Source organism: Pithys albifrons, chromosome 7 (assembly GCF_047495875.1).
Source record: "Pithys albifrons albifrons isolate INPA30051 chromosome 7, PitAlb_v1, whole genome shotgun sequence".
Classification (NCBI taxonomy): Eukaryota; Metazoa; Chordata; class Aves; order Passeriformes; family Thamnophilidae; genus Pithys; species Pithys albifrons.
This window is the reverse complement of record NC_092464.1, coordinates 289,008-308,467: the sequence shown is the minus strand read 5'-3', so window position 1 is coordinate 308,467 and position 19,460 is coordinate 289,008. Positions and strand designations below refer to the sequence as shown.

Sequence of the window (19,460 nt, the reverse complement as noted above, 5' to 3'; positions counted from 1 at the left end):
TTCCTGATTTCCCCATCCTGTGTCACATGTAGATTCTGCTCCTTATGTTCAGGTTACGTTATAAAAGCCCCAGCACCATTCCTTTTCTCTGTACCTGACATCTTTGGCTGTTGGTTGCTCATGCAGATGACTTTTTTAACTTACCTGCAGTGAGTTTGGGTCACTGTCACCAGCAGCTGTGGTCTCACCAGTGCCCCCCAGTACAGAAGCTGAGCTGCCATCCTGTTCCTGCAGCCTGTGGGGGTCCCTCTGAACAGCCCTGCTGCCCTAACTGAGATGGGCTCAGGGCCTTGGGAGGGCTGAGGGCAGGACATAACCAGCAGCTGTGGAGCCAAAGACAACGTGGAGTGCCATGGCCTTCTCTGGGACTTTGGACACAAGTGGCAGAACCAGACCTGGATTTTCCTGAGCCTTTTTCTGTTGTTGATCCACTTGCAGGAGGCTTTCTCAGTGCCTTCCCTGGCCTGCAGCTGTCACTGCCTTCCAGGCTGTTGGACTGGGGCAGCCATAGAAGCTATCCCATGATGTTGTTCATAGCCCAGAATTGTGTAGTGTTGCAGCTGTTCCCTGGTTTCTGATTCTCTCTTGGAACCCTCACACATCTGTTTTACAGACAGTTGTGGTGGGGCCCCCACACTGTGCTGCTTCTCCACAGAAATTGTGAGAGCCTCTCCCATCATACCATTCCTTCCACACCGTCCTCGCTGCCTCCACTTGCAAGTTTGCCATTCTTTTGTCACCATCAATAAAAATAAACTTCTGGAAATCAAGGTGAAAAGACTGTAATTTAATAATAGTATGTTCTTACTAATTTTTAAAAGTCTGAAAGATTTGAATTTTCACAATAGGAATAAAAATAACTCCAGTCTCGAGAAAGACACAGTCTTACTAATGTTACTAGTAATCTCTTCCAGTTATCTGTGTAATTCTAAGATAAGGTGAATCAGACATGCTTCAAAACCTTGGCTGATGAGATGATGCTGCTCTAGGTGCTTTCTGGAGTTTCTTCAAACAGATAAAGGCCAGAATGGAGAATTCAAGTATTGAAATACTCTTTACACATTTGCATTTAGAACTTTCGTAGAAGAAAAGTAGAGACTTCCATGGAGCTATGAACATTCCAGTTAGGGCAAACCATGCAAGAAGGAACATCCAGATAACTGGGGCTCAGTTACCTATGAAGAAAACCGAAAATTAATTAGGTACTACTGGTTGGGAGTGTAAGAATACCTTTGCCTTTTTGAGCTAAGGTATACCAAAACCTAAGAAAATTCTTCATTGTGATGTGGTACTGCTGGGGCTCCCCTTTAATTTTCTTGAGGAGAAATGGGGAAAGGGTATGAAATTGGAACATTGTCATCCCTTCAAATATTATTCCAACAGTAGAATGAGAAAGCAAAAGACCATAAGATTTCCCAAAACGGGCCTGAGAGAGCCTTTGGTCTAGCCAAAATCCCATCTTTGCTGTGACCATAACACATCCCTAAAGAAGAATACAAACACTGCAAGTGCAATTCTTCTCTCAAATGCTCTCCCAGCCTGCAGCCATTTGCAGTTCAAGGAATTCCATGCTGTATTGTCTTGAATTTTAAAGTGTGCTTTTTAGTGTCTTAAAACATTTAACATCAGTTTGGTTGTAGGAATAGAATAGGAAAGTGTTTCACTTTCATGTGGTAAAAGATGTAAAGGTGTGGAATAGAAATATTTATTGAAAGTTGCTACTTTTTCTACAGACTTACTAGAAATCTCATTAGATCCTGACTCTGGCACCCTGCAAACCAGCAAGGAAAGTTGTATCACCTGTGTGGTATAGGCAGTACCTTAAGGACTGTGTTGGCCTCTCCCTGCATCACCATGAGACTGGGGGTTCATGTACTGTTGAAGGTCTGAAACTGTTTTCTCAGTCCATAATTTTTAATTGACTGCAGCACACCACCATTAATTTCCTCAGGCAAGGAACTGAGGAGTCTTTCATCAGTGTGGGGCAGGATAAAAGCATTGGGTATTTTGTTGGGTCCAAAGGTTTGCACTCCCTGGGAGGAAGCATTGCCTTGCTTTCCTTTTGGCAACTCCTTGATGTTTCCAGGGTAATGTTTTGCTCTTTGCTCTTAAGTATGTTCATGTTCTTTTATTATTCTGCTGATCCTAACACTTTGAAAAAGCATAAAAGTGTTAAAAATGTAACTGTTCAGTGAAAGCTGAACAGTTTTGGGCTCTGTGGTTTAGGCTTCTCTAGTGTCAGTCTTTCTGTAAACAGCAGGTGTCCTAGCACCTCAAAACAAACAAATAGTGTAGGTTGAAAGAGACGTTAATGTGATAATCTTCATTAGTCTAAATACAGCAGGGAGGAGTTGTTCCTCTTCAGGCTGGAAAAGAAAGTGAGTAAGAAAGGGATCAAAAAACCTTGTAGGACGTATGGAGAAGGTGTGTAGGGAATGCCTGCCCACTGCTGCCCAGCTGTGCAGGGGATGGCACCAAATGAAGCTCACTGGCAGCAGGCTCCAAGTGAGCAAAAGGAGATGGTTCTTTCCATGCTGCCTGGTGAGGTTCTGGAATGCCAAGCCTTGGGCTGTTGTGGGTGCTAAAAGGCAGCAACTTCCAAACACTGTCGGAGATGTAATACTAGGAGAGATGTCTCTTGGGATGAACTCATGTCCTTGCAGAACACAGTGGACAGGTGTATACCTGCAGCCTCTCACATAGCTGTTTATGTCTTACACCAAATTTAAACTGTAGACTTCTGATTCTAAAATAGGACAGGAGTACCAACTGACTTTTAATTCCTGTAGAAGTATTCCAGCAGTTAAATGTATTAGTTACATAGGTGACAGCTAGGATGAATATTGTAGAAATATTGAAGGCAGTCCCATAGATTTATTGTAATTGCTTACAGTTCTTTTCTTTTATGGTTTGCCTGCATGAGGTATTCCAAATTAAGAACAAACTTTCATTTAAGGATCTGCTTGCCCATTTCTAAGCTCAGATCATGAGGTATTCCTCACAACCTACTTCATATTCCCTTCTCTGCTGACTTCTCTATAAAAGAGAAAATAAAAAGGGTGTTTGTCAATAGAACTAATGTAGTTTAGCTAATGTATTAAAATACTGGTAAAAGTTGGCAGGATTCTAAGTTGACACCTGATAGGGTCATGTTGAAACTTCGACGTGGAGGTCGATTTCACCTCAGCCAGGAAGATGTGCTGCAAAGGCTGGCATCCTATGTGGCAGTTTTTACATGAAATGGATAACACTTGGTTTTGAAATATCAAATTAACACCCCATCTTTTTTAGTTTGGAGAGATGCAGCACTCTTTAGTTTGAACAGGACAAATCTACTGTACTTTGGATTCCTGAGAGCAGTGGCTCCTGGGCTGCTGGTAGCTAAGCCTCACTTGAAATAACCCAGCCATGACTCAGGCCCTGTGGATCCAGCCAGGGGCTCCAGAATGCATTAGCTTCAGTTCTCTGTTCCCACTCTTCACTCTGTGCTTGTCCCATGCCCCTGCCTTGCTGTCTGGGAACTGCTGGAGGGAGAACAACTCTGGGCATGTTTGTCCAAGAGCTGGCAATGTGTCAGTATTGCTGCTCTGGAACACGGCAGATTCCTGCTGCCAGTGCTTGGATGTTCCTTGCTTCCTTCTCAGATCCGGGAGCTGGTTCCTGAGTCGCAGGCCTACATGGATCTCCTGGCCTTTGAACGCAAACTAGACCAGACCATTATGCGGAAGCGTGTGGATATTCAGGAAGCACTGAAGAGGCCAATGAAGGTACGTTGTGAAAAATTTGTAGATTGTGTTGGGAGGGGAAATAATTCTTGTATTAAATGATGGAATGGTCTTTCCAGTAAAAGTCCTGTTACAGAAATGTTTTGGAGTCGGTCAGACGAAGCTAGGGATCAGCAGCAGGGATCAGCACACATGGAAAAGTAGGAGAGAAAATGCTGGGGGTATTACCAGCTCCAGCTTCTGAAAGTCTATAATAAGGGGAGTAATAGTGTAGGGATAAATACTGATTTTGGTGCTTTGCATTAGAATGATTAAAACCAAGAAAATAAAAGATTAGAGGGGTCTGCTGAAGAGATGTATTAAATTTCTGATTCGATTTCAGTCAAAAGTTGAACTTGTGGAATAACAGAACATACAATGGGAAAAATTACTTACAGAGAAATTGTTAAAGATCCTGCAAAAATGTACAGATATTCTGTAAAAGAATTATTCATGTCAGAAAAAGAATGGATGACATTTTCTGCAGTTTCCATTAGATCAGGCCCAGCCCATCACTCTTCATGATATCACACTGAAGTGGTCTTTTGCTACATTTTCTGAGTCTATTCAATGGAATCATGGAAAAGTTGAGGTAGGAAGAAACTTGAAGCTATTGAGTTCAACCTCCTGCTCAAAGTAGGGTTGTCAAGGCCTTGTCGAGTTTTGAAAATCCATAAGGATGGAGGTTTCACAGCCTCCTCAGACAATCTGTTATGATGTTTGTGCACTCTCATTGTGCAGAATTTCTTTTCACGTCTTATTCATGTTCTTGTGACTGTATTGGGTGCTCGTGCTCTTTTATCTAATAAATCCTGTGTTACAAAGGGGTTTGTAGTTGTGTGTCTGCTGTGAAGTAAAGCTGTCTTTCTTGGCTGTACCACGGTGGTGGTGTCAGCCTAACTAGGGTCAAGATTCCATTGTGTTTGTTGCTGTACAGGTATCTGATAAGATGTAGAAGGCTTTAATTGAAAGCTGATACATGTGAAACAGAAAAAAAAACCAGTTAAGTTCCATTAACATGGCCAGACAGAGAGGATACTGAAGAGTGGATGCCTTAAATCACAAGTTCATTGTCAGAAAGTCTTGTATATAATACATTGGACTCTCAGAAGGAGTTATTTGTCATAGCTTGTTGGTATGGGTAGAACACTGTTATTTTAAACTAGCCAGGAACATGGACATGTTTAAAAGTGATTGGAGACTTGGACTTGCATCCATAAATGTGCAGGAGATTGTTTATTCTGTTGCAAAGTCTTTCACTAGGAAATTAACAGGTACACAAGTCCCAGCTGTAAGCTGTGCAATAGAGATATTCAGGGGCTGGGCTGGGGAAGAGCGTAGGAAGCACAACACTGGAGAAACTGTAGGCAGAAAATTCTGTTTTCACTGAGGGCTCAGCAAACATCTTTTAAATATCAGTTATTCAGTTACTTAACGTCTAGAGAATGATCAAACAGAAGTTTTTCAAATTAATGTATAAATAGTCCTAGCCCGTAGCAATTATGAAAGTCAAGACCTGACAAAAGAGAGGTAAATCTAAATAAATTTGGATTGTCCTGATGTTAAGTATTTTCATTTCATTATAGTTAGAGCATTGGTAACAGCCATGAAAGTTATCTCTGCATTTCCATCTCTTATCAAAGTTCTTGCGATTTTTAAGTATTTGCCTTGAAACAGTGATGACCCAACTGGGATGTTAATCCTGGGAAAAATTTGCATTTTTCTGAAGTATGTGATAATATGTAGGGAGTATGCAGGACACAGACCAGAGACTGTCATCAAGGGACTGCCACTGGTTCGCAGTGAACTGGTGTGGGACATCGAGTTCACCAGACCTGTGTATTCCTGCGGTTTCTCAGGCCAAATGATCTACTCCCAACTTCTCCATTTTTAGGTTCAAAACAAGTAGCATCAGACTACCATCGTAGTGTCTCTCTCCCTGGTTTTGTAAATTGAGATTCTTTCCTTGCTTTCAGGTTTTAAGATGACTGAGGAATTGCTATTGGATTGTTGCCAGAAGGGAATTTGCACTTTTTCTCAACCCCTTCTGGCATATTTTTATGTGTTCTGCTTTTTGTGTTATAAGGAAAATGCAAACAGCTGATCTCCTTCTTTAATCAGTCTATATTTTAAATAAGTCTTTCAGGTTCTTTGATTGTTTCTTTTCTTAGGTAAAAAATTCAGTTCTCCCAATCACTATAGAGAAAGAATGTTTCAGTGCACCTGGCTTGTTATTACCCACACTGGCTTGTTCTTATACACCTTCTCATTCTCTCCTGAAAAGTACAGATTTTATAGACTATTGTGCATACTATTTCCCATTTTATTCCTACAGAACATTTGATTTTTTTTATCTACAGTTGTTAAAGTTTTCATAGAACTGTCTACACATGTTTTTCATGTGTTGGTGAAATTTTGAACTCAGTAAATCCTGTCTAGTTCCTTTTAGTATTCATGATACTTGTGTAGTCTACCAAGTCACTGATTTTTCTGCTTTGGGTTGGCCATTGTTAAGTTTTTGGTTTTGGTGGGTTTTTTTAATTAGTTACCTAACAAATTTTGTTTCTTCTCCAAATTTTGGCATATCTGTTTGCTGCTGTCTCTGGGTGAGAGATGTCTCCATATTCCAGTTCTGTTAGGGGCACTCTCTGTGGAGCTGGATGTTGTTACTAACTTGGTTTTAGGTGGACTGTACAAGGCAAGTAGAGCCTGGATGCTGGAAGAAAGGGAGACATCTAAAATACTGAGATTTGAATAAGGATGTTATTGCAGAGGATGATCTTAGTGATGAAATGTCACACTTTGAGGAAACAGACACAGTTCCTATGTGTATATTGGAGGATATAAGGAAAGAAGGAGTTGCCAGGGCAATGGGAGGATGGAGGTAATGTCTTTGGAAACTGAAAGAAGAGGAAATGGAATAGTTGATATAAACCTGAAATATCAGAAGAGTATCTATGAAGAACTATTAAGTAAAAAAGCTGTTTATATATACAGATACAGTTCTGCAAGTGCCCCAGGTGGGGATACAATTTAGGAATGGTTCCTAAAACAGACAAGGTAATTTGAAGACTTGTGAATTTAGAAATGTGAAGTCCTTCACAAGTCTGCTACACCAAAAAAAAAAGATTCTGGGCCATTAAATATATATATAATGAAAGAGCACTTTGACAACAGAAATCCTGTGGGAAAGTATGGAGAAAGAACATGGATCCCCAGGAATATTTTTCTACCTATCTTCTTGTTCTTACCTGTGCCTATCTGTCATATTTTGGACTCATGGCACTTAGGAAAATCCTGTCCCCTGTCAGTGCATACTATTGACATTCCTTTTCCATCAGACCTTTCTGTCAGTCTCTTCTCCAGATTTGGAAAAATGTAGTAATTTTCTTGTTCCTCTTCAAGCATCAGTCTCTGCCTTTCCCATTTCCCTATGCCAGAATGTGCTCTATCATGTGCTCTCTGTAACTTCCTTCTATTCTATGTATGTGTGAAAGCTTTACAAGACTACTCCTTTCTTATGTTGCATGAAGGTTGTTTTATCTGTGTTAACTTGACAACTGTAGTCTTTTTGCCATTGTATTGTAAATAGATATTGGAGATTAGAGTCCCAAAGTCATTTTTGGCAATATCTTGTCTGGAATCAGTGCATCAGACTTAGTGGTTGGGTTTTCCACATGGTGCATGCGAGGAGGGGTCCTGAGAAATGACACAGCCAAAAGCCACTGCAGGCATTGGGAAACCTCAGGTAGCCTGTAAAAATTACAACGGGTAGGCATGATTGTATCTCTCATAGACTTGAGCACCTGGGTTAGGAATGAAGAATGGTGCCTCCCTCCACTCAGGTCTCACATCAAAGTGGAGCTGCAACCTTTACTGAGTGTGAATGCAGTTAGAGGAGGGTAAGGCAGCAGGTGTGTGTGTCTGTGTGCTCAGGTGTGTCTGCAGGAGGGCTATTACAAGGTGCTGCATGATGGTAGAATGCAAATGGGCAGAGATGTGTAGGGTGGGTAGTTTGCAGCTTGAGCTGTATTAGTGACTGTCATTCACAAATCTGAACTGATCCAGCTATGAAAGCCATTTATCTTGCAAGAAGTTTGCAGCTGAGTTTTAGAAATCTAGCTAGGTCCAGCTAGGACTTTCCATTTTGGAAGGACGTCATATCATGCTTTTCTTAAAATAATTTTTCAAATATCTAATAAGGAAGTACAGGTTGTATCACCTCTCAGGCTTGGCCCTGCAACCTCCTTTCTCCCTCCACTTAGAGTGAATTTTAGTATGTTTGTATAGCTAAGAGAGTTTTTGAAAGGAAGTTTCAGATTCAGCCCTTCAGTGTATTTTCTTACATGTAACCAAGTCCTAAATTCCAGTATAACCTGGAACAACTGGACTAAACATGCAGATTCTCTACTAAATGTGTGACTGTCACTTTTCCTGAGACTTTCTCAGGAATTGGACGTTAACTGGATGTGTCCTTTTCTTTTCTCTATGTGTATAACAGCAAAAGCGGAAATTGAGACTTTACATCTCCAACACATTCAATCCTGCAAAGTCCGACACCGAGGACTCCGATGGCAGCATTGCTTCGTGGGAATTGCGTGTGGAGGGGAAGCTCCTGGATGATGTATGACTTCCCTGTGTTTCACTGGGGCTGGCAAGGCTCTAGAGATTGTCCTGTGGGGTGGCGGGGACATCAGCTGAGACAAGACATCTCTGAATGGCAGTGTTGGCTTGTTGGTGCTGGGAGAGGCACCATGTCCAACCACAGTCAGGGATAAGGCCCTAATGGCACTGATGGGAAGGGCAGAGGGAAATGAAGCAGACTTAAGGACAGGACAGGTAGGAGGAGGTGGAGAGAAGAAGGGCTGAGATGATTGCCTTAGAGGAGATGGCAGGGTTCAGGTCACAAGAGGTGTGAAAAGTCAGGCCTGCAGTGGGCATTGCATCTTGTGAAGAGCAGGGTAACAAGGAGAAGGCAGTACTTCGTATGCCTGGGGAGGACAATACGATGTACAGATGGTGAGAGCAAGGATGGGAGAAATGTGTTATCACTATGAAGTCCTCAGAAGCCTCAGTGATGGATTTGGTTTTTCTTGGGGAAGGCTGGACTTTGCTAATAAAGGTGTCACCTATTTGAATAGACTTCACAAGCTGAGTATTTACAGACTAAACAGATGAAGAACTTGCATTCATGGAGAGGGCAAGGCTTTCAGTCTGTCTGAACATAATTGTACATGAATCAGAATCAGAATCTTCCTGGAAGATGAAGTGGTGACAAAGTGTAACATCTGGGAATTGAAGTTAGACAAATTAACTTTATACTGGAGCATATTAGAGCATATATTTTAACAAAGAGATTCTTTATTGGAAGAAAATAGCTTTTCAATTACTGGCATTTTTAAATAAAATATTATCTTCATTAAATATAAAGAAATAAATTGGAATCCCATGGACTGTATTCTATGGAAAGTCAGATTATATGGTTATAGATCTTCCAGTTTTTAATGTGGACAGTGCATGCTGTGGAGTAAACAGTGAGTATATTATTAAATGGAAAGACAAAATGTAAAAGGATTTTTTTTTTACTTAGTGTGTGATCAGTCTGTAAAATTTACTATTATCTGATAAATCAGACCAAAAAATTAGCATTCATTTAAAAAGCACAGGCTATTAAAATGAAAAGTATACAGTGGCATTGGGATTATAGAATGGTTTGGGTTTGAAAGGACCTTCAAGACCATCCAGTGCCACCCCCTGCCATGGGCAGGGACACCTTCCACCAGCCCAGGTTGCTTCAAGCCCTGTCCAACCTGGCCTGGGACACTTCCAGGGATGGGGCAGCCACAGCTGCTCTGGGCAACCTGTGCCAGGGCCTGCCCACCCTTTGAGTAAAAAATGACCAGTCTAAACCTACTGTCTTTCATTTTAAAACTGTTGCCCCTTGCCCTGTCATTACAGGCTTTAGTAAAAATTCTCTCTTCATCTTTCTTATAAGCCTCCTTCAAATACCCCTCAGAGCCTTCTCTTCTGTGGGCTGAGCAACACCAGCTCTCTTAGCCTGTCTTAGGAGAGGTGCTCCAGCCCTTGTGTAATTTTCATGGCCCTTTTCTGGACCTGGTGTCATGATTGCCATGTTCACATGACAAGCCAGTCCTTTCCATTAACATTTAGAGAGTCAGAGAAATCTTCCCTGCAGTTCTGTTCCACCACTGTAGAGATTCTTGCATCTTACCCTGTGTTTGTCAGAGGGAAAAGTCTATTAGAACGACCACATTTGTGTTCTATATGGAACTTAATCTTCAGGACACAGAGAGAGGCTGAGAAAGAAGCCCAGGACATTAGCTAATATACACAGCCTTAAACATGTCTGGTTCTTCTGCTTGTACAGCTCAGCAAACAGAAACGGAAGTTTTCGTCTTTTTTTAAGAGTTTGGTTATTGAACTGGACAAAGACCTTTATGGACCTGACAACCATCTTGTGGAGGTGAGAAGGCACACACATGTAATAGAGGCACAGATAAAACCCAGGTGCCTGTTGTCTTCATTGTTTAGGTGACCTTGCATTTGTTACCTCATTTAAGGTATTTTCAAAGTTTTCAAAATTCCATACTTCTTAAAAATGTTTGCTGATAGAATCTAGTCTGAAAACAGAGATGTAGTGATGTATGTAGTGCACATCTAAGAACAGAATGTATGAAAAGATGAAAAAATTGTGCACATTTTTCCTGTCAAGTAAAGTGTAACAGCAGAACAGATTTCTTCACTAGAGCTGAATTGAAATGATTTTGGGGCTGGGGTTTGCTTTGGTTTGGTTTTGTTGTTGCTGAGTTTCTTTTTTAAATTCCCAGATCTTCAGAGGGCTTGTGCTTGTCTTATTCTGGCATGGTGTGCTGTGCAAGATACACCTCCATGGACATCAGAGAAAAAAAGACTGACCGTCTTGTTTTTCGCTTTGTCAGTGGCACAGAACCCCCACAACCCAAGAAACGGACGGATTCCAGGTGAAGAGACCCGGGGATGTCAGTGTACGATGCACGTTACTCCTCATGTTGGACTACCAGGTCAGTGCAGCTGTCAGAACACAGTGCAAAAAAGCAAATTCATCCTGTCACACACATCAGAAAACAATATACTTGGGCTCAGAATGTCACGTGCGCCATTGAAGGTAAAAGGATACCAAAGAGACATTAATTAAAATTTAAAGGGGACACATCAAGTGAGCTTCTAATATAGTCTAGCAACATATTGGTCTTGGCACTATGATAATTAGTATTTTTATTGCCCATTTGCAGAAAGGATGTGCATTTCCTCTGACTTCTTAGAGGATAGTCAGATAGGTTGCATACAAGTTACATGTGTGGTTCTTCAAAAAATTCAGAGTGGCTTTTGCTAGTTCAGTGGTACCTGAACTAGCTGTGTGGCTGTGGCAGCCTTACCTTGGCACAGACAGTGGGGACTGCACCTGTGGAGCTCACTAATCTGACTGAAACCATCCCTGGAAGAAGTTGCTATCTTAAGGAAACTGTTAGGAGTGCACTGCTGAGAGGAGATGGGCTCTTCCTTTTCAATGACAGTTCAGACTTAGATACATTTTGATGCTACAACTTTAAGAACTTGTTCTCTGCCATCCTCTTTCCCCTCTGTGCAAATAGCATCTATTCTGGAGAAAGACACTTCTCTTCATGTTAGCAGAGAGAGAATTTTTTTTATTTTTAGGGAGCGTATGGGCTAACTGAAATACTGATATAGCCAGTAAGAATCTTTATTGTTAAGAGAAACTAATGATGTTTGTTATTCTCACCATTATTATAAATTTCTTCTTTAAAATAGATGTTCTCTTATCCTTAAATCTTGATGCATTACAAGGCTAGCTTTGGGTAAGCTGGCACCCATAAGAGTAATCCTTGCTTAATATGGCAAATACTGAACTTGAGTATGGGTACAACCTTGAAGAGGCAGCAAATTCCAAATTATCCAAGGCATTTTTTTACTAGAGCTGCAGACCAGGGTAGCTGACTTGTATCACAGAGGTCAGGAGAAGAAACATATTCCATTGGCCAGTTGTGGTTGGGTAAATGTTCTGGTACCCACCAGAATGGTGGGAACATGCCTGAAAAAACAGAGTTCCAAGACAGTTTGTTGATGTGAGGCAGCTGATCAGTCATTACAGCAGTAGAAGCATCATCCTGACCTCCTTCTCTCTCTGTGGTTAACCTCCAGTAGTTCAGAGGAAGAGCTGTTCTTTTTTTTCTCCTACTCCCTACAGTAAAATTATGCATCAGTGTTGAGAAGGAGAATTCTTTCCTGAGTCTTTGTGCAAGCTATTATTATTTAAAGCATGTGCTACTGGTAAGTCTGTGTTCATGGCAGAGATACAGTGTCCCCCTCCCTTTTCCAGAGCATCAACAGTGGGACACAGAAATGCAAACTTGTGTTTTTGCAATCTCTGCCCTTGAATGGGGTGCTGCTCTTGAAGAACAGAGTGCCCTGAGAATTAGTGCTGAAATGTCATGTCTGGGTGTCTGCTTTCCTCTCCACTGCCCCCTCCTTCTGCTCCTGTTTCAGCCCCCCCAGTTCAAGCTGGACCCGCGGCTGGCGCGGCTGCTGGGGATCCACACACAGACACGCTCGGCCATCATCCAGGCACTCTGGCAGTACATCAAAACCAACAAGCTGCAGGACTCTCATGATAAGGAATACATCAACTGTGACAAGTACTTCCAGCAGGTAACTCCTTTTTGGATACAGTAGCTCTTTAGAAGCAAGCTATAACATCCATCCACAAATTTGGGATGAGTTGGAATTGGCATGAAAATTACTGATTTTTATGATTTGCAGTATCCTCAGTACTGAATGGCTTTCAACATGCACTACAACTAATACCATTAGCACCCTTCCCATGTGCCAGTGCTGTCAAAACCCCCTGCATGGGCTGGTTCCACACTCCCACAGAAGGTGTGGCCTTTCCAGGAGAGAGGACTTCTCTATTGATTTGATGGATGTTTTTCCCCCAGTGTATCATTTTATACTAAGAAACCTGAAATAATCTGCTGATTCTGATTGCCTAATCATATGTAGACCCATTTTCTTCCCTTCTATTTCCCTGTTTATGAAGGACAGAAGACATGAAAGATAAAATTGAAAAGTTATTTTTTCTTAACTCTGCTTCAGATAATAAAATATCCTTAATGATCTCCATAATATTTTGAAAGTTGCAGGTTAAGACTTCTTGTCTTCCACAGTGACTTCTAGCCTTAACTAAGGAAGCCACTTTAAAGCATCTTCCCCTTTTCTGTAATACAATTATATTTGTTTTGTGAAGGTAATGCTCTCTGAGCTATCACTGTCTGAATTGGCTTTGTTTTCCTGCAGCTTTAGGCTTACATGATTTATTTTGAAAGTACCTGAGGGTAAGGTTTGTGACATACTTCTGTGCAGGGAAAGTACTGGCAGTTACAATAAATGAATAATGTTTTAGTAAGCAATGCAAGTAAATGTTGCAATGAAACTTGTGTCCTAGTTTTCTTTATAAGCTTTTGTTTTCTGTTATTACTTTGCCCTTACAGCAGTTCAAAGTGACCAATGCTTGAACTAAACTTAAAGGCAGCTTTGCGCATTTGAAAATACAAAGTGCAACAATATAATTGTTAGATTTATGGGTATTTTTACCACTAGAGAACCAAAGTGATTGTGATTATATAGTCACTCTCTTGTTTGTTTGGGTTTTGGATTTTTTGAGAATTACAGAATTACACATATAGTGAAAATTCCATATTAAAACCAGTAAGAATTTTTGGCAGAATGACAGCGCCATTTGTTCTGTTGATGAGATTATTTGATTTCCATTCTTTATTTATCTGTAGCCAATCTAGACTGGGTTTTGTTTGCACCAGCTTGAAGAGGAAATGGAAAAGGGGAGATGAAAAACATTTGAAAAATCATAAGTGGAATCGAAAAGGTGAACGAGGAATAATTTTGTATATTTTGGTCATTAATTAGAGTCCATCCACTAAAACTCACAGGTAGCAAACTGAAAACAAAGAAAATGAATCAAGCATAGTTAAATTTTAGGACTTCTTGCAATAGGACATTACAAATGATAAAAGTGTATATAGTTTCCAAAAGAACAAACCAAGGGATGAAAAATCTTGGGTTGTTTTAAATGCAAAGCTGGGGATGTTTGGAGAGTTTTTCTGAGGAAGAACCAGTATATGCTTTTCCTTTAGTATCCACTTTTGGTCACTACCAAGAGCAGGATAGTGTGGTAGATTTGTAGCAGATCCTTTGTCGGGCCCAGTACACACCTTCGTTTCTTCCTTTTGGCAAGCAGAAGGACCTTCTCACTTTTATTAATTCTAATTTTCAGTATAAGAGTTTCACTAGAATAAGAACTTGCTGAAGCCATCTTCTCTTCCTGTATCACATTAGAGGCTTGTTAGCTTGTAGGTCTCCCTTGTGTTAGAACTCTTCAGGAATACCATAAGACCTGGTAATTGTCTTTTCATTGTCAGAAGATGAATCAGATGAGAGAGTTGGTAAGTAGCCACTTGCTTTTCTAGAAGACTGAACCCCACACCCTGCAAGAGCTGGCTAAGCTGGAATTGTTGCATAAGAATGCAGCCCTTGCATAGATTTAAATCATGATGGGATTGATCTGAGTTCCTGTTTTCCTTAGGTTTCTGGCAAAGTTGTCCTAATTAGCTAATCTTGTTTTCAAAACTTGCCATTAGTACTTAGGAATACAAATCCCATTCATCAAATGAAACATTTTATGATGAGGTTTTTTTGTCTTTCACTCTAAGATTGAGAGATGGAGGGTAAAGGAATTGGGTTGGTAATGCCTTCCGGTCTGACAGCATTTCTGTAGACTATATAGTTTTAGTCATATAACTCCTGGTAAAAAAACATGGTCCTGTCTGGAAGTGTGTGGATCACTTAGGGGAGCAGTACACAACACACCAGTGTCTCTGGTATTCTCACTCCTTTCATTTAGATACTGGTCTTCCCATTTGCTGTGCCAGCTCCTCTGAATCATGCACTGTTGTGCTTGTTGTATCTTACAGCACAAGGCAGTACAGACTGAAAAAATACTCTTGAATGAGTTTCCTGACACACCAAAATCACTGTGCCCAGAGAGGCTTTCCGAGCCAGGGATTAAAAGTTTAGACCATTAACTCCAGTTAAGAAGGAATGTGAGAAGTTTTAGGAAAAATCCATGTAGCCTTAGTTTCCAGGCTCAAACTCTGCTCTCACTAGTCCTTGATCCCTTTTCCATTCTTAATGCTCTTGTCTTTTGGGGACCTGTGTTAGAAGTTTGACAAGGGCATTGAGCCAGTGGTGACAGCAGATTGGATGGAGCTTGGTATGCAGAGATTTTGGGGGAATTCCACAGTTATCTCTCTGAAATGTCAGCATTCACAACTGAACTAAAGAGTGAGCTGCAGTCTCAGTAGATCTTATTACTCCCTTGCTCTTTAGAAACTAGCTGGCTGAATTCCTGGATGTGGGCAAATCCAACAAAGATTTTAGAGCTGATGAAGATGATTCTTTTTCTGTTTAGAAACACTGTTTACATCAACAGGGAGATGTGAAATCCACTGTGTTACAAGTGAAAGCAAGAAAAAAGGTTCGAAGGTATTTCAAAAGCCAGAGCTGGCTTCTAGGTATTTCTGCTGTCAAACTATCTCACTTTCTTACTGAGAAAATTATGGATTTCAGAAGATACTGTATCTGGTGAACCACAGCATCTGAGTTTGTGTATCTGTCCTACAACCTGATAGTCCTTTCTTTTCAACCCTGCCTGCATCCTTTGTCTTCGGAGCTGCTGTTTGTCTCTGTTTATAGATACAATACTGCAAATAGTGTATCTCTTCCATCAAGTGAAAATAGTTATCCTAACATTTGCATAGGCCTCAACATTTTCACAAATTAACTCTACATAATGGTATGTTTTAAGGCAGATGTTAATACATAGAAAGTTTAGGGGGAGTTAAGTAATTTTAAATGGAACACCTTTGGAGAAAAGCCCCCTTCACTTGTTCTGAGCATTACAAATCCCAGTAGGAGAAAAAGGCTGTAATAATTATATTTCTGAAAACTCCAGGTGCAAGGAGTGTTTCTAGATTCATGACAATGCACTGCAATTACTCGCAGAAAATTTCCAAAACCTACAGCCTTTAATCCTTTTCAGAATGTTTTTTTTTCTGAATTCAGTACCTATTTGTGGTGTGATTTTCGGTGTTGTCCTGTGCAGGGCCAGGAGTTGGACTTGATGACCCTTGGTGGGTCCCTTCCAAACTGGGATATTCCATGAGTCCATGATTCTTTTTAGTTTCTGGACCATAGTGAAGAGACAGTAACCATGAACTGTTGTTCAGAAAGGGGCAGGTCTCTTTCAAGAGGCTGTTCCATCTTTGGTTAAAAATATGTACTACTGCATTGACTTTATTTTCCTTAATCTTAAAAAAATTGCAAATATTTTAAAATCCAGAAATAGTTTCTTGTTTTTTCTTCAGCACAAAATATTTCAGGAAACATTCCTTGGGGTGGAAATAAAAGCAAACTGTTTTTAGGCTTTCTCTGGTAAAAAAAAAAATTGTTTTCTTTACAAAGTGCTGCTGCAAACCCGCAGTGAGAGAGGGAACGTTTGCCTCTCTCCCATCAGTGATACAGTTGATCCTCATGTTGCATTAAAGTTTCCTGTGCCCTTCAGCAGCTAAACCAAAGGTGGGATACCTGAAATTGTCATCACCTGATACATGTCTGCCAGCCCAGCTGTAAGTACAGCAGCAGTTTCCAGGGATAGAAGTCACCAAAAATTTGTTCTGTGCAAGGAACCTGAATTACAACTTTCAAAATCACCTTCCTTTTGAACTGCTGCTTTCTTACTTTGTCATTTAGTTGCAGGTTAGGTTTTGGACAAACACCATTTTTTGTTTATTGTGTTCCAGATCTTTGACTGTCCACGGCTAAAGTTTTCTGAAATTCCTCAGAGACTCACTAATCTACTTCTGCCACCAGACCCAATAGTGATAAACCACATCATCAGGTAAGCTGCTCAGTCAGCTCAGCACTGTCACGTGCAAAACACTCACTAGATAAAGTATAGAAACAGCTGTAGTAGCAGGCACCAGAATTCAGTTTTTGTAACTTCCAGATGAGTACCTTGGCCTTTGTTGTGTGTTCATTCTCTGTGTCATTCTAGTCTATATAATTCTGACTTATTTTCAGTATAATGGCACTGATTCCCTAGAAGTATGCAACACAACTTTTATCTTTATTCCTACTAGAATACCACTGAGAGAGTTGGTTGGGTTTCTTTCCTAAGGGAAGGGGAGTGAGAGTTTTGAATCCACAAAAAGGTATAAAAAAGAGTTCCAAATAAGACATTGTACATGGTGGGCAATCCTATAAATCACTGAGTCCTTATGTAAAGTGTACAAGAGCATTACAATTTCAAATGCAGTGGCCAGTCTGTGCATGCTTCGTTGGGACTGGGTCAGCTGTTGGAGTGTTAGTGTCACCATCAGAATGCCAAGGAGCCAGAGATGGCCAGAGATTTACAACAAAGAATGCCCGGGTTCAGAGAAGGTTATTGGGACCAAGATACTGAGCTCTTGCATCCTTGTCAAAACAGATGTTTTTCTGGATAGCAGATGAAATACAACTTTCAGCTGTCTAGGGCACTTCAAGCAGCTGCCATATGTAAGTGACAACTGTGTGTGTGGAGGAGGGGGATGAAGAGACTGCGAGGGATTGCAGTCTTTGTGTTTAGGTATTTCAATCCTTCTCGATCTTTGTGGTCTTGGTCAAAACTCTGAGTCTGGGTTTTTAAACATTATTGTTATTTGAGTGTAGTGATTTGATTTCCTAGAGAATATTGACAAGTTTTTCTGAATATGCTTAAAATTGGATTCTTTATTTTAAATTTGTAACATATGTGCTAAAAAGTTTAAATATTACATAGGCTATAAAAATAAAATTTGCTTGATTCATTTCAATATGTCAAACAGAGTAATCAAGAAACAGATTGGCTGCTATGCAGACTGATAGCTGTGTACATGCTGTCATGAATCACCACCTAGTGACCTGTCTGATGGACCAGAAAAAAAGCTGAGGTCCTCAGAGATATGTAGTCATTGCTTAGAGAAAAATGACAAGGAACTGATGGTTATGTGTGACAGTGACTGAAGTCTGATTTACCAACTACAGGACTGAAAACTGTTTTCTTGTTAAGAAACTTCAGGCTAAAGATAAAGCAAATTCTAAGTATAAATGCCACAAATTAAATATAAATTTAGGACAGGAAGAGCCAAAGAAAGATACTGGTATTTAGCTTATGAACAGGCCTCAGGAAGATGTTACACAATTTAATGAAGACTGTGTTCATCAGTAGCTTTTATATTTGATGGTCTGGACAAAAGTTCCAGCTCAAAAATCTGTGCAATCTAATGGATGAAAGATGAGATTATATACTAGAATATACATATATAAAGATACCCTGTTCTTAAAATCTTCTCACGGCATCTGCAACAGACTTTATTGAAAATGTATCCTGGGCTGGATGGATATTTATTCTGATTCATTATGGCTGTTCTCATGATCTTGTGTTTTACTCTCCGTAGTGTTGACCCCAATGACCAGAAGAAGACAGCTTGTTATGACATAGATGTAGAAGTCGAAGACCCATTAAAAGGCCAGATGAGTAGTTTTCTTCTCTCAACAGCTAACCAACAGGAGATTACAGCGTTGGACAACAAGGTACTAGCCCAAGAGTAAAGTACCCCATTACATGTGTGCTCATTGTGTAGCTTCACGTGGGTTTGGTGTCACATGACTAAGATAGTAATGTTGTGAGACAGACATTTCTCAAGGGGATGTGCTTTTGAGGGAGAGTCGGCCACATGCAGTGGGAATACACAGGGGTGAGTGGCATTCCCATGTAGGATTTGGTCCAGGACTTGACACGGTTATCAAGGTGATAGAAGTAGAGTTTCACAGGTAGTGTGATGAATCCCCTGATGGTCGAGAACTACCTGAACCGTATGACTGTAACTTTCTATTGACAGATCATGATATCTTGCTAAATTGCTAAGGCAAAGCTGGGAGAATCTCATACTCGGGTGTGTAGTTTGTGTCCATGACTGCAGAACAGTTCTCTGCAGTAGGTTCAAATGTGGAACATGCATGTCAGGAAAATCACATGGAGAAGCTTGGTGATTTTAAGTGTTATTGCAAGAGCACATGTGCACTTCAAATAATAGTATCTGTCTTAGGGCAGTGGTGGGCTCCGCAGGCTGTACTGGGAGTTCATGTCACTGTTGGCCAGCCTCTGGAATGTGTCAGTGGCTAATTTGGCTTGGTAAGGGATAAACAAAAGTGGCTTCTCAGAGCAAGGCCCAGCTTCTGTTTGATTACCTCAAAAAAAACACCCCAAATATGTTAAACTCTGGTCTTCATGCAATTTTAAAGAAGGTCTGGAGAACACCAATCCAATGGATTCTGGTAACTGTTGCAGCATCTTTTGTTTTATGACTCTCCAGGGAGGTCCTTTTCAGCAGGGCAGTTGGTTCCCAGACTATATAAGCTTGCAAACAGCATGCGTGGGGTTATTCTGTTTCCAGTCCAGCTCTCCTTTTCCTGTGTCTTGTCTCACCTGTTTTTTGAGTACTTGCTACAGCACAGGGCAAGCTGTTG

The 19,460-nt window shown here is 40.7% G+C and overlaps 1 protein-coding gene across 7 annotated transcripts in view; it reads left to right on the top strand.

The window, feature by feature from the left end:
* Positions 1–19,460, top strand: part of SMARCD3 (SWI/SNF related BAF chromatin remodeling complex subunit D3) — a 73,149-nt gene that overhangs the window by 47,060 nt on the left and 6,629 nt on the right. For all 7 annotated transcript variants that reach the window (XM_071560049.1, XM_071560048.1, XM_071560047.1 and 4 more), the window contains 7 exons: positions 3,645–3,767; positions 8,266–8,388; positions 10,153–10,248; positions 10,724–10,825; positions 12,330–12,491; positions 16,715–16,812; positions 18,389–18,524. In XM_071560049.1, coding sequence (XP_071416150.1) covers positions 3,645–3,767; positions 8,266–8,388; positions 10,153–10,248; positions 10,724–10,825; positions 12,330–12,491; positions 16,715–16,812; positions 18,389–18,524 — 840 coding nt within the window. The remainder of the gene's footprint in view (positions 1–3,644; positions 3,768–8,265; positions 8,389–10,152; positions 10,249–10,723; positions 10,826–12,329; positions 12,492–16,714; positions 16,813–18,388; positions 18,525–19,460) is intronic.